The following is a 25150-nucleotide window of genomic DNA, read 5'->3' as shown; positions in this document are numbered from 1 at the left end:
TGGGCCCCAGCTGCCCCGAAGAGAAGGGTGGTGACCAATATGTGGGCAGCAGCGTTGGGGGCTTGGAGGCCGCTCGTAAGTGTGTTTAAAAATAAATAAATAAAGAAATATATAAATAATAATGAATAAACAGATAAACGAAAGTAGCGCCATATGTGTAGGAATGTTATATGAATTTCAGCCAGGCCGAACGGTAACCCGGCGGTAGGAAGTTGGCTCTGTAGGTATTATTCTAAGTAAAGAGAGAGCATGCACAGAGTCCAAGGGTTCCCCTTAGAGGGAAGATAAGGGCAAAAAGAGAAAATTCTAATGGTCTATTGGGTGGTAGTGTGGTCGAGCAGTAGGCTTATCAGAGGGTACACACACAGGCAAGAAATTAGGAACACACACTCAGAGACAATTCCAGGCCCATAGGTTGTGCAAGATTTCAAACAAAGGAAGTTGTGGCACAGGCGAGGAGATGCACTTCAGTTAGGCCCAAAGATGGGGTGAGCTCAACATGGGACGGGACAAGGCACATAGGCTTCACCTAGACGGCCAACCTTAAAGCATGCCCATTACAGGGGGGGCTTGTGGTGGGTTATAGCAAAAGCAGGGTACTGACGGCGGTAGCGGCGGACACATCCGAAGAAGTTAAGGGCCTGGCTAAGGTGCTAACAAATGCGTGTATATGTTGTAGCATTGTCGAGCCATAACATGTGCTGTAACACATCACAAGAAATTGTGAGGTAATGCTTTCCTTCTCGTCCATCTAGGGACTGCGACAGTATGGTGATGGCCACACTCCTGGTGGCCAGAGCAGAGCACCAGCCCAGAGGGGGTGGCTGGAGCTCTGGTTTCAGCGACAGCAGACTCGCCTGGATGGGAACCCCCTAGAACTTGATGTGCCATGTGTGAGCTAGAGTTGGCCAGCTGGTGGGCCAAGAGAGGGTTAAGCCAGGCTTTCCGGTAATCCACCCGGGGGAAACTAGCTAAACAACTGGGGGGAGAGGTCCACAGTGGCAGGCCTGCTTAACACAGGGTCTTGCCAGAACTGTCGCCCCGAGGGAAGACTGGGGAAATAATTGGGCCAAGACGATCCCAAGGGAGGTGAATCAGGGAGCCGGGTATACGGCCACAAGTGGGACATCCAGGCAGAAAATCAACCCGCGCAAGTGCGAATCAGCACGGATTGTATTCAGCAGATGGGTACACCGGTCTGCGGCGGGCACGGATAGTAAGTAAGGGAGGAGCACAGGTGGGGGGGCCCCGGGTATCGCGAGATGCCATCCCCGGGGCTTGGCGGAGTTACAGGGCGATCCTAAAGCTTAAAAATTGGTTAAAAGACCTCCAGATGGTGATTCCTGGAGCCAAAGGTATTCCTCAGGGCCCTGGGAGCCTTGACGGCGGGGTCCTGGGATGACGCGACGGCGCTCCTTAATCCCGCAAGGGACAGTTGGAATCCTGAGCAACTGTGGAGACTGGCCTGGGTCTCGCTCTGACTTGTCAGGAGCATGACAAACTAATAAAGTGGTAAAAACCACGATAAAGGAACGAGCTGTAAGATGCTAAACATGTTGGTGCAGAGAACACCAGACGTAACAGCTCTAGCTTTCTCAGGATGGGTGTCGGCCAATATTAATAAACTCATCTCCGACACCGGGATCGCCCGTAAGCTAACCCTACCTGTGAAACCAATAAATTGCGACATATTATACCCACAAACTTTGTCCTGGCATTATTACGTGCATGCATGGTATTGTGATAAACACTAATGGTACTTACCTGAAAGAGCTAGGGGTAGCAGCGCTATGTGGCTGGCCCCGTCGCACGCAGGGCGACGATAAGGGGGACAGCTTTCTAGCGTCGCTCCCCTGCCTGCCCAAAAGGTGGTCCGGAGAGGCCTCCGTAGTGGAGAGGGTGCTCCCCAGCTGGTTTATGGCCGCCTAGGTGTTAGAAGGGAGGAGTAAGGCCGGGAGGTCTCTTAAGGGGAGACCTGGCAAGGCTGGGCCTCTTTGGGGTCACGGCGGCGAAGTCCTACCCACCCACCCTACAGAAGGAGAATAGAAGGCAGGGAGGCGTGCATAGTGGAAAGAAAGGTTGGGATAGTGGAACAGGAGGATAACATGCCTTTCTTTACAGGAAATTACAAACCGTCGCAATGCGGAGTTACAGGGCGATCCTAAAGCTTAAAAATTGGTTAAAAGACCTCCAGATGGTGATTCCTGGAGCCAAAGGTATTCCTCAGGGCCCTGGGAGCCTTGACGGCGGGGTCCTGGGATGACGCGACGGCGCTCCTTAATCCCGCAAGGGACAGTTGGAATCCTGAGCAACTGTGGAGACTGGCCTGGGTCTCGCTCTGACTTGTCAGGAGCATGACAAACTAATAAAGTGGTAAAAACCACGATAAAGGAACGAGCTGTAAGATGCTAAACATGTTGGTGCAGAGAACACCAGACGTAACAGCTCTAGCTTTCTCAGGATGGGTGTCGGCCAATATTAATAAACTCATCTCCGACACCGGGATCGCCCGTAAGCTAACCCTACCTGTGAAACCAATAAATTGCGACATATTATACCCACAAACTTTGTCCTGGCATTATTACGTGCATGCATGGTATTGTGATAAACACTAATGGTACTTACCTGAAAGAGCTAGGGGTAGCAGCGCTAAGTCAGAGTCACACGCAGCTGCACTGAAAACATGAACATTCCACACCCGTGCTAAAGGGGAACTTGGCAGTTAAGCAAAAACTTTTACGGTAGTGATCGTTCTCTGTATATAGGCAGCGCTTCGAAAAATCATCAAAAAAGGAAACTGGCTATAGATGCGGCTTGAATTCTATTCCGTGGGGTGACAGCAGCTGATTTGTTGCCGGGGTGTCTGGCACGCTGGACGGGCCCAGCGGCATTCCAAGGCCGTCGGATACTGCAGAGACATGGGTGACGTGCCGAGTCGCTCGACTGCTCAGGGACAGTTCTTCCAGACCTGCGCGCGTTTCCAACAGCGCTGTGTGGCTCCTACCTCCGACACAGGCCAGGCAACGGGTGAAGCTTCACTCTAACCTAGCAACGCAAGCGAACGAAGAGTGATGCAAATGACGGAGGGCGTTAATTGCGTGTATTAATGCAGCACACGTAAAAATAGGCGGGGTCACTGCCGAGAACAGGGAAGTTCGCAAAGTGACTACACCAAGGACACTTTCTAGTAAATGGCGGGTGGAGTTACAGCAAATGTATTCGCTGGAAGGGGTGGGATGTCCTGAAAAAGGGCGGAGTGATAAAGGTGGGGACGGGCCGCGTTCTTGGCAACTACCTGTATCATCTCGGGCGCACATTGACGGCCAGGTTCTCACAAAGAAGTGGTGTGGTTTGACCCGCGGAGCCCAATCTCTGGACAACTCCCAGGCAGTCCCCATGGAGTCGGTTCCTCGCAGCTTCTTGAGCCTCAGCGTTTGGTGCTGTGCAGGCGCCTTGCTAGTCGGCACGGCGGCCGGGCTCGTCCTCGGCGGGCAGCTGATGCCAGAGTCGCCTGTTTCGTCGCCGCCCCGCCTAGCCTTTCTGCTCCCGTGCGCAGCGCTACTACTGATGGCGGGGCTCTGGCTACATCGCTTCTGCTGCGGGCCCTTGGAGCTCCTGCGGGGGCCTGACCAGATTGGCTATATAACAGAACAGGGTAGGAGCCGCGCAGAGACGGCCAGCGAGGTGAGGCGGCGCCGCAAGAAGGGCGACCTGCCTCCGGTCTACCCCAACGGGTGGTACCAGGTTGTGGATTCACACCTGCTGCAGCGGGGAGAGGTGCGCAACGTGACCGTACTGGGTGAGTGAATAGAGCTGCCAGGCAAGCATGGTGTCCTGCAGTGTTGCGTTTGTTTGTAAACTTGGAGTTTTACGTTTTTGGGTGCGAATGCTGGTTGGCGAAGCGTGGTTGTGCGTTAAGCAACGTGCCTATAAAGCGCTTAAATCCCCCTTGTTAATCTGAAAGGTTGCACTGGCCCATACTAGGGCAAACCAGGCAGTATCAGAAGAGCTGCCCTCACAGGTGTGTGTGGGTCGTTTATGGCTGTCTGAGGGCCTGTTTTGAAGTCTTCTGGGACAGTTTTTACTGTTGATTTCCTTGATGTTAAAATAAACTGTCTCCAGCAAGCACTATCCATGCACTGTTCCATACCTGACAAAATACTTGTACAGTGTGTCATTCTTTACAAGGTATGGAATTTTCTGATTTCCAAACCTGAGCTTTCGTTTTAGCTATCTAACTCGATATTGGGTGATACTTTCATTTTGGTGTCCAGACCGCTTTTTTTCCTCGCTGTCCGACCCCCCTAATCTGCACAGTGTCAAACTTCTTAATTCGTCAGTGGAAACGCAGCGGACATAATTAAGAACTCGCACCAGACACCTTGCGTACCATAGTTTCCAGGGTTTGAATGAAAGATTTGACGTAAATGCTGCGAAACACTGTCGATATCGACCTGGGCAGGTCTATCGTGGCACCTAGGCCTTCCGAGAACTCATAAATTGGTTATGCAATGGTACATTTCTGTCACGGAGCTGGAGGTGTATTCAAAATAGCGTCTCTTACGTTTACCCAATTGATTGATTTAAATGAGGGCTTGCGTGTCGATGTACACCCCTAGGGCCATTTCATTGACTGCTGTGGGTGTTAAGTCAGGGTATTGAGCCAGTGCATTAAGGTTACATTGCAGTGCTTAATTTGTGCTTGTTGCTTCCGGTGCGGAGCACCGCACTTATTTCTGATGGCCGGCGCTTAGTTTTCTGTCTCAAGCATTTACTGCGAGCAAAAGACACGTGGGAAAGACGGAGGAAGAGAAAAACGAAAAAGCCTCAGAAAGGGAAAAGCAGGAAGCTGCAAGAGTGAGCTGAAGGGGCAGGGAGTGGCTGTAAATGGACTGAAGAGGCCCTAGGTGGCTTCAGGATTACGCCGCATCAGTTTTATCTGCTCGCACTTTTAATTGCAGCAGCCGCGTGTTTAAGAGGAGAGCTTTGAGCACCGGCATCTTTGTATTTACAAATTAAGCACTGGTTACATCTCTTTGGGGCACTCACTGAGAATGTCGCTAGTTCGCCACAGAGGAAATACATTCGCACGGCAAAGCTCTGATTCGCTAATGGAAGGCATTTTTATTTTGACACCCGGTTTTCTGTTCCAGTGGGACACTTGTTTCAATCAGTAGAAAAGGTGAAAACAAAGATTTTACAATACATCTTATTGCTGGAAAAAGGAATGAGATGCTTATATCATTTTGTAGTCCTCGTGATCTAAATGAAGAGAAATTAGACTTCCTTGGTCTGTGTAGTTATGTCTTAGACAAAGAAAAGTTGGAGATATATACGAGGACTCAAAAAGTAGTAACAGAAAAGGGAAATCATAGTGACGCTGACATTTTCTATGTATGCAAGCATTGTGGGACAGCAGAATGCCGTAACAGTGAAGTTAGTCAATGGCTGAAGTAGGCTGACCCTTTGCTCTATGCAAAATACTTAAGTGGACAGAAGAAACCTTAAAGACTCATCAGCACACTAGTGGATGAAAATGGATAGTTAAACGCCCTTATAAGTATATTATTATAAATATAGCTTTACTAAAATCAAAAGGTCTTGGCTAACACCGAAGTTTAAAATGATGTGGGAAATAAATTGTCACCTATCTAGGCACCCAGAGTAGAGGCAAAATAAATAAACAGCATTTCCAAGTTGTTAAAAAACACACACTTTGAACCAACTTTGTCACTGAGAAAATAACTACTTCTAAGTGGATGTTAACAGTGCCCATGCTGTGTACAGCCATTCAGAGTGAAGGGAGCCAATGGATAAAGTGGGATGGCAATGTGTCCCACGCTGTATGCTGTGTTGGGCTGGAGCAAAAGGTGAATGAGAATTAGGCTAATGGATGAATCACTGCCCAAAAACCCCTCCATGTAAGTCTACTGTGTCTGAATTGCTAGTGAAAACAGTAGTTTGGCAAGATAGCTAGAGGGCTCTGAAAGGTAGGAACTAAAAATGCAAACTTATTTTTTTCTTCTGATGTTCGTACTCTGAAATTATTGTTAACTACTGGATTTGGCATTTGGTATGGCCGTCTTAAATGACGGGCCTGATTTTCTTCAAAGTGTGCCATTTCAGTATTCCTCCACCTAGAAAAAAGTAAAACTTGTGACTTTCACAAAAAGAATTACAAAATACAACGTTTTTTTTGTATATTGGTGGACACTCCTAGTTTGAATCTCATGAGAATACTTAGCAGGATGCATATCTAGTACACCAGGTGACGCTGACTAAAGTACTTGTATGGAAATCAGAATATATTGTATGCAATGATCATTTTTTTTTTTTTTTTTTTTTTTTTTATCGAATTCAGACTACTCTTTCCAAAAAGTACCTCCATGATACATCTGCAAAGGGCTTCACATGGAAAGAATAATTATTATAATGCCTTTTCTCTCTCCTTGGCCTTGTATTTGCAGTCTAGCGACACCCAGTGTGCTGTATGTAGCAGAAGTCTGGTTAAACATTGACACCTAAATAAATCACTTGCATTACATAAACCACAAGTTATGAGAGCCAGAAGAATGAAAAGTATTGTAACCTTCTTAAAACTGTAAGTACCAAGCCCAAATAGCCTGGCCTTTCAGATGCTACTGTACTTTAGTATTCAGGGTTTCCAAAGTTCAAGCGTGATGTGCTGCTCCAGTCCAAGTTTTTTCCTCTAAATTCTGGAACTTGTAGTCTTCTTTTTATAATGGAATAAACAAGCCACAAGTCCCAGAATACAAAGAAAAACCCTGGACTAGAGCAGCTCTTCATGCATGGACCTGGGAAGCTTGTCCGGGCTGGTCATCTTTCTTTCTGAAACTATTATATAAATGACCATCATGAGTGCAGACTTGTTTTTTAATCTTGAACAGCAAATTATACCTGTAGTCCAGCCATTAATCGTTCGCGATAAATAACCTTACCGTTTTCTGTAAATTAACTTTCAGGCAACCATAAGTGGATTGTACAGCTACCAACTCAGTGCTGTTGACAACGGCAAGGTATTAATAATAACGAAAAACAACATTGGTGATTGCTGTGTTTGGATTTCAAGCACCAATTCCAGCCTATGAAAGCCGTTTGCTCGATATGAGGTTAATATCAAACTCCTTCAAAATGTAAGCGCTAATGTTCCTGCAGTAATTCAATTCAACATAGAATGACCAAATTGCATACCTATTCCACTGAACAGCACATTTAAAAAAAGGAGCCAACAGCTATGCAGATGTGTGGATCAAATAGGTTCTATAGGTATAATAAAGCAGGCCTGCATTGTCTAAAATTATAAATTTTTAATACTGATAAAAGAAACCACATAGTATAATTGATATAGTAGTCACAAAAAATCAAAAAGTGCTGAAGTATTTGGGGGGACATATTGTCACAAGAACGCACAGATGCGCTTGTCTCCCCATACTGGGCTAACATGAAACAGGGGAGGTTTCTGATTGTACTTAGTCTGAATCTTAACAACCCTCGTTTTCGGTGACTTGATGTAGACAACAAATTTGGACCTATAACTGAAATAAGATGCACTGTTCCAAAAGAAAGGACTCCATTCCACCGATTAGTATAGGGGGTCTTTTCAGTCACCACATGCAATACCACTGCAATAAATTATGGGCCCTACTAGAGGGCTCTCTGCCGGAGATCTTTTTAAGAAATAATGCTGGTAGTGAGTGGATGTGAGAAGGGGCTGAGAAAACTGCTAACATTGGCTGAGGGTGCCCAAAAAACTATTTTTAATACAACATGGCACCCCTGCCGAGGTTAAAAGCAAAAAAGGGGCAAGTACAGAAAACAATGATCCGGTTCCCTTCCAACAATTAAATGTATGTCTACCGCTCTAAATAGAGATTAGAATATTATGGAACTGTGTGTGGGTATTCCTACATTACAGAACTGTTAGTCATGGTCAACGTGTTTCTCACCTAATGCACTCACACAGATCAAGTGGCGATTCCTCCGGACTTGTTTGTTGTGCCTAACCCTCACTTAGAGAGTAAACAAACCTCTACTCCTATTGCCTATGTAAGAAATAACTGAAATCTTATGTTGGAATCATAAACTTCTGATTGTGGAGACCCTCCTAGGTCAGGTACTTGTGTCCCTCTTCTGTGACAATAAATATGGTTCAATGCCATAGTGGGGGATACTAAAGGATATTGGCGAATAGTGTAGTTTTGTAGGTTTCTTTCTTTTATCTCATCCTGCTGCTTTCCCCATAAAAAGCTAATTTCAACCAGGACACCACAGATTTTGTGATTTAGATTCTTGAAAATGGTAGGCTTCCCAGCTTTGAAAAACTACATTTTACATACGGAAGCCATGAGATAAATATAAATCTTCCCTTTATCGCAGTCCGAAATTATTAGCTGGTTTACAGTCGCTTTAGGATAATTCCAAATCAACAGCCAAAGTTATAGGGGGGGCAAGCCTGACATCCTCAATTCAATCAACTCAAGCTCATTGTGACACACAAAGTACAGACATCAGGGCGGTTCAGATAAACTGTGGCAGAAGCAATTTTCATCTGTCTGAAGGTAAGCCAGGCTGCCTTGGAATACCCCCACATGCCAGTGACATAAGTTGCCACTGGAACGCACTGTGTGTTATAAGTTACCAAGAGGGGTGCTGTTGGTTTCCCCACCCTACCAAAAGGTTTAGGTTAAAGCAAGCACCAACCGTCTGTATATATTTATGCCATTTAGTTGTCATATTACTATCCCAGGCTCCAAATGTGTCGAACTTTACCCCTAGGTACGTGAAACTGTTTCACTGAAAAAAACCTTCGCAATCAATGTTGATGGGACTCAAATTTATTGCCACCACAAACCATAATATGAGAATCACTATAATAGCCCTCTCTAACGGGTCTTGAGAAATCTTCTAGCCAAATCAAACTTTATCACGCCTTTAAATCTTTTTAAGTTGTCGCAAAAGCTCTGTGTTCAGAGAAATAGGTCAGAAGTCCGTTTACTTATTTGACTGCAGAGTTCCAGGATTTTGTAAAGTGATCTGTCTGTCCTGCTGTAGTGTGTGAAATGAAAAGTGATTTTATCTAACACATATTTCAATAGCTAAAAAGTGAACTGTACAAACATTTCAAAATATATATTTTAGTAGTTATGAAAGGCCTTTTTTTTTTTTTGTACTTCTGTAGGATCTAAAACATATTTTAATAGGACAAAAGCAAACCAGAACACTATTCGGTGATGTGCAGATGATAAATGTTTTTTTTTTAAACCCACTTTTCACAGATTATTTTTAACACACTATATAGTCTATTCAGTGAAGCTGCAAGTTTGTGGAAAAGTTTTTGGCAATGCACTGTCTATAAATGAAAGTGTGCTGCCACATCATGCTTTAGAAATGTATTTATTAAAAGGGAGTGTTAAAACATGAACTGAGAAACATTCCTTCTGCACGTGCCCTTATGGCAATGCTACGAGTAAACTGAGGCAAGTCATGGATCATGTGTACCCTGTATGTGGGCTAGATTCTTATACATGGAGCAAACGTAGCTCTGTATCCTTTGTCTCAGCAGGTTAGAGCTCAATCACCTGAGTTATTTCTGATTAATTCTGCTAGGGAATGTTTTTTTTTTTTTTTGATTTTTAAAAAATGTATTTATTTATTTTTTGTGCGACTTCCAGAACAGTGCACAGATAGGCACCCCCACCCCGGTCCAATAGACTTGTATTTTTTTATCCATGTTAATTCAGGGATCTCGAGAACACAATATAGTCAATAACACAAGCAGCCATGGCCAAAGAAAGTCAGTACAATACAGTTATCCAATGTGCTTAATTCACAAGTACTTAGCAAGTTCCTTTCCGTAATGAAATTACCCAACTCATACCCCCCCTTCTTGGATACTAATGGAGGATTGAATAAAACACAATTTACTCTGACATCTAAATCAAAGCTTCCTACAGTTAACACAGTATTAAAATCCCCACAAATTAGAACTTGTATCTCCCTCTGCGAGTATCTATCTGAGGAAAGCACATTTTTTTACAACTTTGAATAATTTTCGAATATCTGCTTTGCTAAAATAATCATTATAAAAATTAAACATGCAAACAGTAAAATTGTGATGCCATTCGATTATCTAAGTCTGTATCACATGACTAGCAGTATTGAGCTGGGTAATCTAGGCATTAAGGGAAAGATTTACCCAAGCAGATCCAACCCCCTTAATTGTCTCTTCCTATGCTCAAAGGTTTGGCTCCAATAAAATGATAGCTGTAACTGTTATGCAAGATTGTCTAATGCAGCACGATAATATTGTAGGAAAGTTTTGCCATGAGCTAGATTGTGACCTAGAGGCATACCCTACGACATACCAGCTCATTATGCTTAAAAAGCCAGCCTTGTGCATAGAAGAGTTGGTGGGGTGGATTAAGTGAACCACTGTTGCAGTGGTGCTGCAACTAGATTTGGTCGATTTCTGTCAGTCAGTATCCTCTAGGCTTTCAACTGAAAAAAGCGGTTTTGCAGGTGGAGTTTTTTTTTTTTTTACTGGAATAGCTGTTAGGGCAGCTTTATCCACCAAAACAGAGAGACAAGAACACTGTTCATAGAAGTAACCTGGGGGTATACTTTAATGGTACTGAGAACCCCAAATAAGTTACCCTCAAAAGAAGGAAATTAACCAGTTTTAGGGTTTTGAAACAGATTCCAATAGGGACACCCAGTAATTGGGTAGATTACTATCCATGCAGTCTTCTCGCAAACAGGATTTAATCAAATTTTTCAAGGCAAAATCTACTTAGCCAGTGACTCACCTTATTTTTGAGTTGATTAAAGCTCCCTGGTACATCTTCTTCTAGTGGAGAACATTCCTCAGAGTACCCACGTGGGGACACAGGCTTCAGTTGGAAGCGTGGTAAGGGGTAGCTTTTGTGTAGGGCCTTTCACATGTAAAACCAGTGGATCAGGAGTCAGACTGGGCACTGGTAGAGCAGATGATGTCGTAGTGGCTGGGTACGCGAAAAAAAACATTATTATTGGACGTAATGCAGTTCTATGTGCGGGTGGGGGGGGGGGGTGGACTGCATCATATCCTTATCATAGGGTACCTGATTTGGACCATCCTGCCCATGCTGCAGTTTAATCATAAATATTCAACTAGGGGGGCTGAATGATATGGCGGTCCTGAGGTTTATCCTTCCCGCCCACTACCAGTAGATCACTCTGCACAAGCCTACGAACCAAGGACTTAACCAGCTCCTTCAGTACAACTTCCAGTTTACTGTAATAATTTGTTACCTAAATCAGCATCAATAGGGACTGCAATGTTTTGGTTAAAGGCGATGCTCAGTGAGCTTCCTTTATTTGCTCAACATGTCTGCAACTCTAACTATACATTTACAGTACTAGGACCAGTTACTGGACTAGCAGTGACCACAGCTTTTTGCTTACCAAATCCTGTTCAGCTGTATAGGACTGCAACATTTTTTCCTTTGGGTTACTTCAAAGTGCTTCAGGACACCAAAAGCAAAGAGCTAAAGATGGTGCCCCAGCCCAGCCACTGTTGGCTGTGGTCTGAAGCAGATGAGCCTGCTCTTGGCCTGATCTGCGCCCGGGCATGTGCCTGGGCATCTCCCACGTGGCCGGATCAGGAGGCACCTTAAGTAGTGCTGCTGGCGAGCCCCTACTCCTCCAGGAGGCAATAAGGCAAGGGGCAGAATGGGCCTTGTGGTTTAGGCCCCTCCACACCAGCAGTCTGTAAAGCATTCAATTGTAACTTGCCCTTTAACTGATGATGCATCTAATGGGAATATCTTTGAACTTGGAGCTGCAGATGACTGCCTTTTCATTTATTTAGTTTTCAACAGTCAATATTCAGGTTTTTTTGGCGCTCTTTTTACTATTTGTTGGAGGGTTATTGATTTTACAAACCATGGTCCGTGTTCAGAGGCTGATGGTGTTTTAAATTTAAGGAACAGTGTTTTTATTCGCTTTTACTCTGGGATTACAACTTTCACACCTAGACCTATCAGTGTTTTAAATGAGGCCCTTTTACACTCTGCGGAAGGATTGTGCCTGCCGGTCTTGGTGTACTGAGACGGCAGCCATTTTCCAACCTCTTCAGAAGCACACTTAAGCCATCTTGAGGAGGTCAGCAGTCTAGCCGTCTGATCCTCCGGTTATCTGAGGACTTAAAAAACCTTCAGTGCTGCGGCCGCGCTGAAGACGAGCCCATCTGTGCCCGTCCATGCCAGACCGGACCCACGGACCAGCAACTATGGTCATCCTAACGTAGGTAGGCTTACATATGATTATGAATTTCTCCATTTACTTAGATTTAATATAGGAGCTAAAGGTAATGAACAGACGGTTGCCAGGGAAGTTACCTGGCCCTATAGTAGAGGTGATAGACCCCCTCCAACCTCTGATACAAAACATACCTGTATCGCATAAAGCGCCACATAGCTTGTTTCCCCTGGCAAATTGTAGATCTTTAGCTGCCCACAAACTGGATATCAATCTTTTACTTAATGACAGAGTCTCTGGGAAAGGAGGGGGTATTGACATTATTGTTAAGGATTCAGTTAAGGTCACCACACATCCCCGTAAGTTATTATATTTGAGAGTATGTATTTTTCCTTCTCTTTAAATCCTCAATATAGTTTCTCCGGGGCCTTAGTGCATCCCCCCCCGCCCCCCCCCCCCCCCCGGCTCTTCATTGCATTTTCTTCAAGCCTTTCCAGAGCAAGTGGCAGACTTAATTTGTAACAAGCCAAATTTCACAATTCTTGGGGATTTTAATATTCACGCAGAGAATTTGGAGAATGCAGCTGCTAAGAGACTTCTGTTAGATATGGAGGCCTTAGATCTCACACAACTGATCAGGGGCCCTACACACATCAAGGGTCATACCATTGACTTAGTTTTCAGCAATACAGCTGATCTCTTTCTTTCTTTCTTTCTTTCTTTCTTTCTTTCTTTCTTTCTTTCTTTCTTTCTTTCTTTCTTTCTTTCTTTCTTTCTTTCTTTTCTTTCTTTCTTTCTTTCTTTCTTTCTTTTCTTTCTTTCTTTCTTTCTTTCTTTCTTTCTTTCTTTCTTTCTTTCTTTCTTTCTTTCTTTCTTTCTTTCTTTCTTTCTTTCTTTCTTTCTTTCTTTCTTTCTTTCTTTCTTTCTTTCTTTCTCTTTCTTTCTTTCTTTCTTTCTTTCTCCCTCCCTCCCTCCCTCCCTCCCTCTGGTTCTCCAAAATTCTTAGCCTAATAAAGAGGGAATGTAGGCGGCTGGAGCGAAAATGGAAAAAATCCTATGAGACTTCCTCTAAAGATGAGTACAGGACGGCTATCGGAAGGTTTCATGCTGAAATTAAAGCAGCACAAATTATGCAGATAAAATCAAACCGAGCTCTAACTCCCTGAAGCAAATCTTTCTCCTGTTAAAAGAATTTACCTCTCCTCAGGCATACACAGACACTGTAGAAGACTCGCATAAACATAGTAATGACTTAATTGGATTTTTTCAGGAAAAAATTACAGAGATCTATTCAACCTTTCCAATAGATACCCATAGTCCCCAAGCAGTAGATGAGGAGTGTTCCAAGGGCTCAGCAAGGCATACATATATTCCTCCCCTCTCTCCTGAAGCAGTCTCTATACTATTGACCACCCTTAAATCAGGGTCTCCCCAGGATCCGGCCCCGCCTTCAGTCTTAGGACAAGGGGCTTCAAAAATAGTCCCTGTGGTAACTGAGCTGATGAACATGTCACTATCAGTCTGCACCATGCCTCCACAATGGAAACATGCAATTGTGAAGCCATTGCTTAAGAAGCCCAGCCTGGATCAACTAATCCCTGGCAACTATAGACCAATCTCTATGCTGCCAGCCCTTGCCAAAGTACTTCAAAAACATGTCAATGCTCATCTTACGAGTTTTTTGGAGGAAAATAACATTCTTCATCCGTCGCAGATGGGCTTTAGACCATTACATACTATGGAATCTGCATTAATCGCAGTCACTGAAGAAGTTAGGAAACGTGTAGATCAGGGCTTGGTCTCTGCAATCGTGCTTCTCGATCTTAGTGCCGCCTTTGACACGGTGGAGCACAATATTTTACTCCAGAGAATGAGGGAAAGTGGAGTCTCCGGCAATGCCCTGAGTTGGTTTGCCTCATTCTTGGAAGCAAGATCATTTCAAGTTTTGGACCGTTCCTTTTATTCAAGCTGTTTTTAGAGTAAGTGGGGGGTGCCGCAGGGCTCTTCTTTGAGCCCTGTGTTATTTAATATCTATATGGCCCCTCTTGCAAAAGTAGTGGAGCCCAATGGACTCTTTGTAGTGTCATATGCAGATGACCCCCAGCTTGTGGTATCCTTTTCTACCGATCAGACCTCAACCAATTCTCGGCTCGTTCCTTGTCTACAGGCAGTCTCCAAATGGATGTCCAGCCGTAGGCTTAAGTTGAACTGAAACAAGACCGAGGTTATGTTTCTGGGTCACCAGGCAAAACCAAACTTAATCTCCCCAGTCTTACAACCATTCGAAGATCTTCCATTGCCCAAAGAAAGAATTAAGAGTCTGGGAGTATGGTTTGATCCATGGTTGACAATGGATTATCAAGCGAAAAAAAATATCCTCCTCCTGTTTTGGCATACTCAGACTTCTTAGAAAGATTTTCAAAATACTTCCTTTCATTGCAAAGAGGCTCATCATACAGGCCTCAGTAATCTCTCGGCTGGATTATGGGAAAGCCCTGCCAAAATAGGTTATGAAGAAATTGCAGGTGGTGCAGAACACTGCTGCCCGCCTTCTCTTCAATCTACCTAGGCATGAATCTCCCAGATCAGCTTTATCAAAGTTGCACTGGCTTCCTTTGGAGCGATGGATACAATTTAAATCTTTATGTTAAATTCATAGAGCGCTATATGACAAGGGCCCACCAATATTGCGAACCATGGCTTTTTTTAACAAACCGACCAGACATTTAGATCATCCTCCAGGGCCCTAGCTGTCATTCCCTCAATAAAAAAGGCCAAATGGGGAGGAAGATCAATATCGTATCTTAGAGCTAGACTGGAATTCATTAGCACTGTCAAACCAGCCATGAACTGTCGTTCCAGCGGCTGTTAAAAAGTTGGTTATTTTAGTTTGTGAAGCTGTATATTTTAAGTTTTTTTCTGTAAAGCGCTGGGAGGCATTCGGGTAGCTATGCGCTCTATAAATTTTCATAACATACCATAATGGAGTGTTGGGGACATTATTGAAACACTAAGGGTGACCTGGCAACGATTGAGGCGGTTGGATTGTAGCTGGCTCAGAGGAGGCTGTGTTTCTATCGTGGATGCAATAAAGATAATTCTTATTTATAAAACGTCCATCTCATTAGAACACTGGCGACGAGTTGAGTGAGCATCCACGTGCATTGAACGGAATTTATGTGGTTTAAACTGGGAGGAGAATTTGCAATGAATGAGAAATGCATTAACTGAAGGTTAGTGATGGGCAAGGAATCGTCTGCGCGATTTGAATAACATTTGCTGAGAGTTGTCTGCGTGACATGAAAAATATTGGCAGCAGCAAATAGTTTTTGTTGAGTTTGCCCAGTACCTTCGACTGAGACATTTGTGTGGTGTGCATCTCTGTTGCACTGTGTTCACATTTGAGGAAAAGTATGTGGAACCCTTGCAACGTCATAACGTGAAGCATCACAATCTGAAGCGTTCATTAACTAGGACTAACCTGGATAGAAGCGGTTTCTGGCGCGCGCTTCTCACGTTCAGTGTATTCCCTAAGTAGGACTCCTGCATAACCACGTAGAGCACTATAACGTCAGGCGTTCACTTGTCAGCAAGCTGAACGCGTCAGCTGGACATAAGACACACAAGCATGTGTGTTGCGGAACGCCTCAAAAACTCACGATGCACGAATTTCGCTGAGCGGTGTTGCCAATGCTGCAAAATCTTCAAAGAAAGCAAGAGAGCGCTCATCTGAGCTTTATATAAGGAAGGAAAGTTTATTTAAGAAAGGGAAGTTAAGGAGCACACCAATATCAAGTTTACCAAAAAAAAAAAGAGGGACGTGTTTATCGAAAGGAGTGAGACTAAGTAAATACTTCCATATTTATCAATTACAGCTATATTATGAACACAATCACACCTCTGGAGTTTATATACTCCAGAAAAAGGCAGAAAGGAACAGTAGAGAAGCTACAAGCTGAGCAGTGGACATTATTTAGTTGTTTTAACTCCTTATTTTAATTTGTTGTATTAGATTATTATTTTAGATTATTTTGTTAGCTTGTTAAGTTATTTTACTTTACAGGGATGGCAGCGAACAGCAGGAGTCACCCCTCACAATCATCAGAACATGGAGAACCTTTATTCCATGGAAAAAATGGAAACTGCTTTTTGTTTGGGCGAGAACAATTTTCAGTGGCGAGGAAGCAAGCTGTTTTATTTCACAACTTGATATTGAATGTCGGAACAGATGAGAGCCTTGACTTTGTGCCAATAGGAAATTGTACAGGAGAACCAGGAGACATTTATGAGAAGCAGTATTACTACTACAAACTCATTTTGGGCCCCACATAAATATAGTGATGGAGAAACACAAATTCTTTATGCAAGTTTAGGCTAAAGGAGAAAAAGCAGGAAACTATGTGGCAGCCTTAAAGTCCCTTGCACAGACTTGTGACTTTGCAGATTCTGTAATACGTGGCCAACATGTTTGTTGTATTAATGATCCAAAAGTACAGGAGAAGTTATTAGCAAAAAATTCAACTTTGAAAGAGTCTATAAGTATTGTCGAGTATTAAAACACACCTGTCTGGGTAAAAAAAAAAAAAAAAAAAAGGACCTCACTTCCTTCCAGTGGAGTTTCAGAAGTGTAAGGGAAGGATTTAGAGCACACAGATCATATTGCTTGTTCAAAAAAGATTCAAAAGTATCTGAAAAATCATTAAATAAATGCAGACAAAATGATTTAGACCTGACAGCCTTAGTGTGGTTATCCTCCAACTTTTGCCTGCCTCTCTCCACTTTTCTGACACTGTTTTAGCTGGTTTTAGGACTCTGCGCACGTTACCACTGCTAACCAGTGCTGAAGGCCATATGCTTTCTCTCCCTTAAACATGGTAACATTGGTTCATTCCCCGTTGGCATGTTTGATTTACTTATAAGTCCCTAGTAAAGTGCACTACGTGTGCCCAGAGCCTGTAAACCTAAGTGCTACTAATGGGCCTGCAGCACTGATTGTGTCACCCACGTACATAGCCCCTTAACCATGTCTCAGGCTTGCCACTGCAAGACCTGTGTGTGCAGTTTCACTGTCACTTTGATTTGGCATTTAAAAGTACTTGCCAAGCTTTAAACTCCCCCTTTTTCCTACATAGAAGTCACCCCCAAGGTAGGCGCTAGGTAACCCAAAGGGAAGAGTGCTAATTAGGTAAAAGGCAGGACATGTACATATGTTTTATATGTTATGGAAAACTCCTAAATTCGCTTTCCACTACTGTAAGGCCTGCTCCTTTCATAGACTAGCATTAGGACTGTCCTTCTATACGTTTTGAATGGTAGATTCTGATCTCAAAGGGGTAACCAGGTCATGTTTAAAGTGACCAGAATGGTAATATAAACCCTGCTTATTGATGAGGTTGGATTTTTATATTACTTTTTGAGAAATGCTACTTTTAGAAAGTAAGCATTTCTCTGCACATAAAACCATCTGTGCCTTACTGCCTGTCGCCAATCAATGTCTGGTCTGTGCTGGTTGACAGCTTGTTTGTGCATTTCACCCAGACACCCACAAACAGGACACTCAGTCACACCTACATTCATCTGCATATTGAATGGGTCTTCCTGGGCTGGAAGGGTGGAGGGCCTGACACATTTCAAAGGCCAGTGGCCTGCCCTCACACAAAGGACTGCTAAACTCCCTACCTGGACCCTGGCAGACAGGGCTGAACTGAAAGGGGAGCCTGTGCACTTCAAAGCCACTCTTAATCATTTCCTCCACTTCAAAGGCGTTTTTGGGTATATAAAGTGGGTCTCTAACCCCGGCAACTCAGACACTTCTAAACCTACTCCTGCATTCTGTCAAAGGAACTGCCTGGCTGCCCAAAGAGCTCATCTGGACTGCTTTGCTGAGAAGGAGTCTGCCTTCCCCAAAAGTGCTGTCCAAGGGCTTGGATTGAGCTTGCCTCCTGTTTCCTGAAGTCTCAGGGGCAAAAAGACTTCATCTCTTCAGGAAACTCCTTGTGCGTTGAAAATCGACGCACCGCCTGCCGAAATCGACGCTAAGCCTGCACTGCGACCGAGAAATCGACGCACAGCAGACCGGAACTACGCAGTCCTGAGTGGAAGTTTGATGCAGCACCTGCCGTGCGCTGAAAAATTTGATGCATCACCTACCGGATTGACGCAGCACCCGTGCCTTCTCCAGCACTTCAAGGATTTTCCCTGTATCGTCCCTGGGCATCAAAATATCCCCACATCACAGTGAGGAACCAAAACTGCATGCCAAAAAACGATGCAAGCCCCTTGCTGCGTGGAAAGAAACAAAGCATTGTCTGTGCCGTGTCAGAAAATCCAACGCACATCTTATTATTCCATGCATCTCCTCCTCTGCGGTCTCCGTGCGTTTCTGTTTTTGACGCATACCAGGTACTGTGTATAACAAGGAGAAAACTGGTTACTTCTAAGGATTAAGACTCTTTTTAACCTTTTAAAAGTGATATTTCAACTTGTGCTTATTGGGTGTTTGTCATTTTTACCATATTTTATTCAGATAAACGTGTGTGTGTGTGTGTATATATGTGTGTATGTGTGTATATATATATATATATATATATATATATATATATATATATATATATATATATATATATATATATATATAATAAACATTTTTTTAGACCTGTGTGGTGTTTTTTCCCTGTGTTACTGTATAACTTACTGCACAAATACTTTATACATTGCCTTCTAAGTTATGCCTGACTGCTCAGTGCCAAGCTACCAGAGGGGTGGGGGCAGGATAATTTGCATTGTGTGTGACTTATTAGGATTGTGGTCCCTACTTGGACAAGGGTGAATACCTCTGTCAACTAGAGACCCCATTTTGAATGATAACAGTTGAATGTGAATAGTTTGAAAGATTGTAAACAGAATGTTTTAAATGTGGAAGCCCAAACCATATCTCAAATTATCCTAATTGCTATGCCCACAAGGAGATTGCAGGAACTGTGGGGGTGGAGGGGCACTATACATGTGTGTGCAGAAACTCTAAAGTAAACTACATGGAGGCTGGTGATCAATAAGTTATCTTGCATGTAACCTAGGTGGATGATGGTAGAGTCAAACAGAAGCAGGATGTTGACAATTATACTTTTTCTAATGCCAAAGTGTGACCTTTTTAATAGGTGGAAAAACAGTTCCAGTTTTGGCAGACTTTGGCTCCCCTTTACCACAAGTAGGTGACAAAAACTTGGGCAACATATCTGGAAAGGAGAACATTACATTACAGCCACCAGACATCAATCCAATAGGAAATAGGGGGAGGGGCAAAGATTTGATTTATTGGGTTAAACTGTTTTGACTATCATGTTCAAGAGGAGGGAGACCATTGCAAAGTAAATGTGGCCAGGCGAGGTGACAGTCTTCTAGGATGTTGTTACCAAAGAGATCTAGGGATCACACTAAATCCTAATTCACCTGAGCAAGTGATGCTAGTCACGCAACATAGTAATAACGCAGACATTGCGGGTACATTTTCTGAAGTATTTAGAGATGCGCTGGGCCTACTAAAAGGGTTTTAACACAAAATTATTCTGAAAGCCACAGCGCAACCTATTGTACAAAGGGTGAGAAAGTTACAGAACCTCCTGTTGAAATCTTTGCAAGAAGAACTTAACAGATTACCACAACAGGGAGTGGTAGAGGAAATAGAATCATCAGAATGGTTGGCCCCAATTGTTTTGGCCCCCAGAGACCATGGTAGTAAGATAAGAATGTGTGTGGACTTGGGAAGATAAGAATATGTGTTGACCCAGCAACTTCTGCCAAACGCAAAAAATGAAGCATTAGCGTGAGGGGAAGCGTGTGTGTTCATAGTTATGGATTTGTCAGCCGCTTATCATCAAGTTTTACTGCATGAGAATTCTAGGGCATTAACCTCTTTTGGCACACCTCTGGAAGCATTCAGATTTATCAGGATGCCATTTGGTCTGGCTTCTGCAGCTGCATGCTTCCAGTGGTTGATTAAATAAGTTTTGGCAGGAATAGGTTTTATGTATTTTCAGGATGACATATTGGTGCATGGTAAAGACATAGCCAGTCATAATGAAGTCCTTGTAAATATCCTGTCTAGGCTACATGATCATGGACTCGCACTAAAAAGAGACAAATGCAGATTAAGAGTAGGAACTGTATCCTATTGGGGACGGTGTTAGTGCCAACATTGATCTTACTGAGGTAATCCTACAAGCACCAGCACCTATGAGAAAGACCAAGTAAGGTGGTTGTTGGTCTTTCTTAATACCTCTCTGTGTACAATTTTGCTGGTGCAGTACAACTATTGAGATTTTTTTTTTTTTATAAATAACAAAGGATGCAGACTTTCTGTGGTCCTCTGATGAATGCTCTTCACACTCCATCAAAGATGGCGTTGCTCAGATGCCAACTCTAGGACACTTTAACGTCACTAGGAAAACAATTTTAACTACAGATGCAAGCTTGAAAGCACTGGTGGTGGTAATCTAGCAAGTTGTTGAAGGGGAAAGAACGTGTCATAGCTTTTGCTTCACGATCTCTCAAAGGGGCAGAGGACCATTATTCCGTGATAGAGAGAGGGCCATTGGCATGTTGTGGGCCATCATTTAATTCAGGTTTTTCTTGTTGTTCTTACCATTTTTGGTGAGAAAAGACCGTAGACCTCTAGTTCAAGTATTTGCTTGTAGAAACATTGCAAGTACCACCCCTAGAATGAAGGGATGGGTTGAAGGACTCTAGGATTACAATTTCAAGGTAGAATGCTTACCAGGTATGATGAATGTACTAGTTGATATAGATAGATATTTTTTTTTTGTTGTTGTCTAGAATGCCTCTGAAAAAAGAAATGGGTTCTAAGGCTGAGTCATCCATATAATGGGTAAAGGAACCAGCACTTAGCAACTCCAGCATCTTACTCAGACTTGCTAAGTGCTCAGAAACAAGTTATGAACTTTGTGATTGAAGGTTGGCCCACCATCCGTAAAGTATCAGATGGTCCAAGGGCATTCTGCAGCGTGCGTGACGAACTGAACATTGTTGGTGAAAATTTATACAGAGTAAAGAGGCTTGTTTTCCCCCGACAAATGATATCATTTTAGAGCATGAGGGCCATTTAGGATGAAGCCTGACTAAGGCCAGAATGAGAGAATTTTACTCTTGGCCAAGAATAGACAAAACAAGTAGAGGACATACCGAAGAACCATGGTCAAAAGTAGCTCTGGACATTGTTGGACCTTTCTATTTACTATAATGCATTGTGAGATTTGGTCTGGTCGATTACACCTCCAAATGGGTATCAGCATGTTGTGTAAACTCCATTGTCAAAAAATGTTTTAGAATTTTTAAGAGCTGTTTTGTCTGTGAAAGAATTCCTAGAACTGTTGTGACAGACAATGGAGTACAGTTCACCTCTCAAGTAATTGTAGTTTCTTAAAGGTCTGTCTCTTTCACACCATTGCACAACTCTTTATGTGCCGAAAGTCAATGGCTTAGTGGAGGGCATGGACCGCTTTGTGGGAGCATGTGCTCAAACGGCAGTAGAAACCAAAATGCCTTTGAAAGGAATTGAACGAGAACATTTAAGGGCACATCGTAACACACTCAGTAGTGTCACGGATATCTTGCCTTTTCAGAAGCTCAAAGGCAGAGTGGCTGAAACTAAACTTTATCCAAATTGGTTGAGTGGCAGCAAAGGAAAAAGTAATTGCCATTCTCACAAATTCAGAGGATGTCAGGAAAAATATAAGAGGTTTGATGCAAAGCATGGAATGAAACAAAAGAGATGGGAAATTGGAGACATGGTATATGTATATATGAAGAAACCTGTCTGGTCGACTAAAGGTGAAACAAAGTTCATAGGTCCCAAACACATAATAGAAATCAAGAAAAAAGTGGGTGTGTTAAGTGGGGGCGAGTAGTGGAGTATGTCTAGATTATCAATGTATTTGCAGGCTAGGAATGAGCAACCAACCCAGAAGGTTATGGAGAAGTCAAGTCATGGAGCATGAGAGTAAGATGGGTGAAAATACTTGATGTGAAGCCAAAGATAATACTAGATTTAGGAAACTACTTGCATATCTCCAAGATTACATATTGAAGTGAAATTCACAAACATTGTGCTTTTCTCTTCAGCCTTCATATTCACTATTTGCAAGATGTTCTCAGATACTAATTAACTAAGTTACAATAGTTACTATATTGTAATACCCTTAGTGATTTATGCATGTTGTCTTCATTTTTCCTTTGGTCCCCCTCCCCCTTTCTTCCAGGATATTATTGATACATTTGCTTGTACTTTATTTTTAAATGTGCTAAAGGGGAAGATGTGTTTTAACTTGCCCTATAAATGATGATGCATCTAATGGAGTGTTGGGGGCATTGTAGGAATACAAAGGGTGACCTGGCAACAACTGAGGCAGTTGGATTGTAGCTGGCTCTGAGGAGGCTGTGTTTCTATGGTGGGTGCAATAAAGATAATGCTTATTTATATAGCGTCCGTCTCATTACACATTCTGCAGTAATTTTGACAGAGCAGATTAGAAGTGGTCAATTCCAATGTTTTCTTTTTATGTGAAGCTTGATAAACTATGTTCAAAAACATGTAAATTTAAATCCAGTTTTGTGATTGACTAGAGTGGGTTTATTCTCTGACAGTTCTGCTGACCATGTCTGCTACATATTTGTCAAGATCAACATATCATCTTCTCAGTCCTTGTCAAGGGAAAGAAATATCTTGGTACACCAACATTTGCCCCGGAAATTATGGCATCTAGTGTTCAACATACATTGAAATAATTGCCTTGTGGTGTTAACTATTTTTTCAGTTAAGTACAAACTTATGTGGCCAACCTCCTGGCATCATTTCAACAGATCCAAATCCTCCAAGATAGTTGCTTGTCATTTACCTTTTATGGCAGATTCCACCAAATCGGGGCATTTTAATATCTATAATATGACTCCTAGATGTCTTTAGGTAATTGTTTTGTAGTGCAAAGGTATGAACTTTACAGCAGGAGGTACTTCTCCTATACCCATCCCAACTCACACCCCACCAAAGAGCTTTAAGGTTCACACTATTTCTCTAGCTTTTTGAAAGCAAAAATTGTGAATTCACCAGGGTTAACACTTTGTTATGAAAGTCATGTACTGACCCCTTATCTTTTATGTTTAAATTTTAGGACTCTGGGGTCAGAGTCCCGGAGTCCTGAGATGGCTCCAGCAGCCTTTTTCAGGTTGCAGCCAGTAAGCTATGCTCACTATGGTGGTGCCAGCCGCATGGAATATACATAATTTTGAGCCCCAATTTCTCAAACTACTGTATTGGTTTATACCAGATCACAAAAGGCACACTTTCCAGATCAAGATCTAGATTCCAAATTTGGTGCAATTGTGTTCAGCCGTTTTGGCTGTAGTATTTGCTAAAGTTCCTATGCAAAATTGTATTGGGGGAGAAATAAATATTTATTGACATACACTGTGATATGCTATTTATGACTAAAGTTGATGGTAGAGATTGCTATGAGTCGTTAGAGATGAAGCTTCAAATGAATCATGCCACTACTCCACTGCCTCAATAGTGGTAAAAAAATGTAATATTATACTCTAGGCATCTGCCTAAACATTGTTTTTTCATGTCTCCTTGTTGCGCTTCTTCGGAGAATCAATTAAGACTAGTAGCGGCTGCTACCATGAAGGGGTGGCGACGGGGGGGCAGCGTGCGGAGAGGGGGGCAGCAAAAAAAAATTAAAAATCCTTCCCTGCCCCTCCGTGATCTGCCGCCACTGCTCCTGTCGCCTCGTCATCTTCCCTCCCCAACCAATCCTGACGCATCTCTCATGCTGTTATAAAGCATGAAAGAAGTGCCATGATTGGCCTGAGCGGGCAGAAAGGCCAGAGTAAGTGGGGCACTGTTTTTGATCTCCACCCAGCTGTAAAATACATCCGGGTGGAGATTTTCTAAGTGCGCATATCAGTGCACCACTACTGCTCTACTTGTTAACATGGAAGAAGCTGGCCCTCCCTTCCATACAAAAGCAGAAGAATAAAGGGATAATAAAATACTTTTATTATCCCTTTATTTTTCTGCTTTCAGCAGCGGGGCGATGCTCCTCCGCCATAGCAGAGGGACTGCCCCTGATTAAGGCCTACTTTTGTGACGTTGCTGTGCATTTAGCACACATTCGTGCTCTGTTAGCTGGAATTTCTGGACTGCAAGGTGCAATATTTTACTGCCTCATCGTGCAGGAAAAGCCTCTTTGTGATGCAGTTATAAACAAAGTAATTTTAATTCCCCTTTTAGAGGCATGTAAATAGGGGCTCTGTTTTTAAGGTTGCTCGTCTAAGGATGAAGGGCCAGTCTCGCTCACTTTTTGTGGTAAGTTAAACTGGATGCACTTCATGCACAGCAGGAAGTTGGTCATTGTGTGCCTACAATTTTGAAAAGAGAGTGTGTGGAATGAGAGATCTTTGGGGGGGATTCCAGAGGGGACAGTTGTAGAGACTTGTCAATGACTGTGGCCAATAAAGATCCAACTTCATTGAACGGATCATCTGTGTTCATTCCCATTTTTATCACCACAAAATCTGAAGACGAGCTGGCCACAGTCAAGAACCCACTTCCTGTTTGTTGAGACCTCAAGAATTCTCTTTCATTGAGGACGACAAGGTTGTGGACTGTGCTACACTATTTTAGGCCAGTTGTTTGTTTTTGTTGTGAAGTTTTGGCAGGCTCAGTGTCGGAGACCCATCATGTATGTTCATTTCGCTTAAATTTTACAACTTTATATGTGATCGTTACTTCCGCTCCACAACGGTCCCCTCTGCGCTACATAGCCTTAAGCGCGTCCAGCATCATGTTACATCATTACATACGTTCAGCCCTAAGCGC

The 25150-nt window shown here is 43.1% G+C and overlaps 1 protein-coding gene across 2 annotated transcripts in view; it reads left to right on the top strand.

Annotated features, from left to right (window-relative positions):
• Positions 1-2903: 2903 nt before the first annotated feature.
• LOC138301144 (cholesterol 7-desaturase nvd-like) overlaps positions 2904-25150 on the top strand; it is a 140535-nt gene continuing 118288 nt past the window's right edge. The window contains exon 1 of one of the 2 annotated variants that reach the window (XM_069241303.1): positions 2904-3799. In XM_069241303.1, the coding sequence (XP_069097404.1) occupies positions 3214-3799 (586 nt within the window). In that variant the 5' untranslated portion in view covers positions 2904-3213. The remainder of the gene's footprint in view (positions 3800-25150) is intronic. The other variant, XM_069241304.1, reaches the window with a different exon arrangement.

This window comes from Pleurodeles waltl, chromosome 6 (assembly GCF_031143425.1).
Source record: "Pleurodeles waltl isolate 20211129_DDA chromosome 6, aPleWal1.hap1.20221129, whole genome shotgun sequence".
Taxonomy (NCBI): domain Eukaryota; kingdom Metazoa; phylum Chordata; class Amphibia; order Caudata; family Salamandridae; genus Pleurodeles; species Pleurodeles waltl.
The sequence above is the reverse complement of the archived record's forward strand: the minus strand, read 5'-3'. Positions and strand labels throughout refer to the sequence as shown.